Source organism: Limulus polyphemus, unplaced genomic scaffold (assembly GCF_000517525.1).
Source record: "Limulus polyphemus unplaced genomic scaffold, Limulus_polyphemus-2.1.2 Scaffold3627, whole genome shotgun sequence".
NCBI lineage: Eukaryota > Metazoa > Arthropoda > Merostomata > Xiphosura > Limulidae > Limulus > Limulus polyphemus.
Genome location: NW_013669237.1, coordinates 75616 through 78179, shown reverse-complemented (window position 1 = coordinate 78179; position 2564 = coordinate 75616). Strand labels below are relative to the sequence as shown.

Sequence of the window (2564 nt, the reverse complement as noted above, 5' to 3'; positions counted from 1 at the left end):
TATAATGTTACGGTCAATCCCACTATTCGTTGGTAAAAGAGTAGCCCAAAAGTTGGCGGTGGGTGGTGTTGACTAGCTGCCTTCACTCTAGTCTTTCACTGCTATATTAGGGACGGCTAGCGCAGATAGCTCTCGTATAGCTTTGCGCAAAATTCAAAACAAACACATTTTAAATATATAAACTAGTGGACACGTGATCATGATTTTTCGCATTTATATCTTGCACAGCGTTTGTTTTTCACGCTCTTGAGGATAACTCAAACGACGTCAAAAAATGTAGAGTGTCTGTCTTCAGGCCGGTGAGCGTTTTTTTTTTTTAAATAAAATTATAATTGTTTATTGTACAACGTTGATCGTTTGAGTATTTTAAAATATTACACAAGAAACGTTCTTTCAATATTTTTTTTATGAGTTTCGTTTCATAAGGTTTGGTCAACCATATCTAAGTCTATTAATCACCTAATGGTCTAAAACAATAAAAATGTGTTCAATGAACAAAATATTTTACTATTAATTCTGCTAAGCAAATTGTCTTGTCCACTTTTGATTGGATTGTAAAGTTATTGGACAAACTGCCTTCTTGATTGCTTTACATTCAGTAGAAATCATATCATAACTGCATTTAAAACATTTGTATTTCATACAAACTTAAACCTTCCATTTGCAAATGATACTATGGCATTCTCTTCGTCAAGCACTCAAAGAAGACCTTCTGTATATCTTAATTACTTTGACAAAGGTAATGGACTTTCATCAAAATCTTGGTCCAAATCCTGGTCTTTTTTGCAAGTCGTATTATTCCGAAACTCTAATAGAGATTTATTGCCGAAGATAATTTGAATGTGTTTTTTTTATCGTTTGCCAGACACAGCGACTAATGTTTGTGCGATTGATTCCAATGTTAGAGTTAAAAAAAGAACTGTGAAAATCTTAAGTTATAGATGACACGAATTTAGAATTCAAGAGTTAAATCATTTACTTTTCTTGATGCTTACGTTCAGTATAACTCGAGGTAAGTGTGATGATTTGACACACAATATTAGTGAACGGTACATATGTGTGTGTACAGATATATATATATAACACATTCTTTAATAAAACCGGTAAAATATCATAAGTTAAAGTTATCTTACATAATTTTATCACTACGGCCTGTCCCCCACCCTCAGTAGCTCATCCTGAAGGTTTATAATAACACTAAACACAGGGTTTCTATACCCGTGATGGGCACAGCACAGATAGCCAATTGTGTTTTACAAGAAACAAACAGAATTTTAAGTCCTGATAAGAATGTTCATTTTATATATATATTTCACACTGAAAAACTGATAAAACCCGAGTTCGACAGTTGGGCCTAAGTCATAATACACACATAATTGCTCATAATTATATGTATTTCGAAACGGACGGCTTGAGCCAGTTATATATGTACAAAGGCTTTATTTATTGTTTCCTGAGATGTCGCAGCCAATTTGAGTTGTGTTCCGTAGATGATCCCATTCGATACCAAGTTTGTCAAGTTTACTATAAATAGTTTTTAACAGATCTTCGTCCAGAACTTTCTCTCGTCCAAGAATCCACAGGTTTTCTGCAAATTAAGAAGAACCAACTGTTTAATTTATATTCATTTCCCACATCTTTATTCATTATTAGCTAAAGAGCTTAAAAAATAATGCGGCAAACCTAGTTTACATTTATTCATACAACACATCATCTATTATACTGACCTGTATGTAAAAGTCCAAAAGGTCCCAGGTTGAAACAAGACCAAACGACGGCGAAATTATCGTAGTCTGTGTCTAGAATCCAGTAATTTGCAGGAAAAGGCGCTGTAGAAAAGAAACCCATATTAGAAGTCTGTGGTAAATTCAATGATAGATATAGGATATTTTATATCACAACATCGTGTTGTAACTGGTTAGTAATAAACATGTTTCAGTATTTGATATACTAAATAAATAGCTCAGTTTGGGTTTTACATATTTTAATAGCTGCGGTTTTAATTAGATCGCAAATTGGTCAAGAGATGGAGCTATGAGCTAAGAGTTTGTACTTGACAAAAGAACAGAGCCATTCTATGAGCCGCTAAAGAATCTGTACACTAAATGTTGTTTAGAGGTCAATAAAGAATCTGTGCACTAAATGTTGTTTAGAGAGCACTAAAGAATCTGTACGCTAAATGTTGTTTAGAGGTCACTAAAGAACCTGTACACTAAATGTTGTTTAGAGGTCACTGAAGAATCTGTACATTAATTGTTGTTTAAAGGTCACTAAAGAATCTGTACACTAAATGTTGTTTAGAGGTCACTAAAGAATCTGTACACTAAATGTTGTTTAGAGGGCACTAAAGAATCTGTACATTAAATGTTGTTTAGAAGTCACTAAAGAATCTGTACACTAAATGTTGTTTAGAAGTCACTAAAGAATCTGTACACTAAATGTTGTTTAGAGGGCACTAAAGAATCTGTACACTAATTGTTGTTTAGAGGTCACTAAAGGATCTGTACACTAAATGTTGTTTAGAGGTCACTAAAGAACCTGTACACTAAATTTTGTTTAGAGGG

The 2564-nt window shown here is 33.4% G+C and overlaps 1 protein-coding gene across 1 annotated transcript in view; it reads right to left on the bottom strand.

Moving 5' to 3' along the window:
* Positions 1–1326: 1326 nt before the first annotated feature.
* Positions 1327–2564, bottom strand: part of LOC106469712 (apolipoprotein D-like) — a 9817-nt gene continuing 8579 nt past the window's right edge. Inside the window, exons 4-5 of the mRNA XM_013930224.2 lie at positions 1728–1829; positions 1327–1588 (exon numbers count right to left, since the gene is read on the bottom strand). Coding sequence (XP_013785678.1) covers positions 1440–1588; positions 1728–1829 — 251 coding nt within the window. The 3' untranslated portion in view covers positions 1327–1439. The remainder of the gene's footprint in view (positions 1589–1727; positions 1830–2564) is intronic.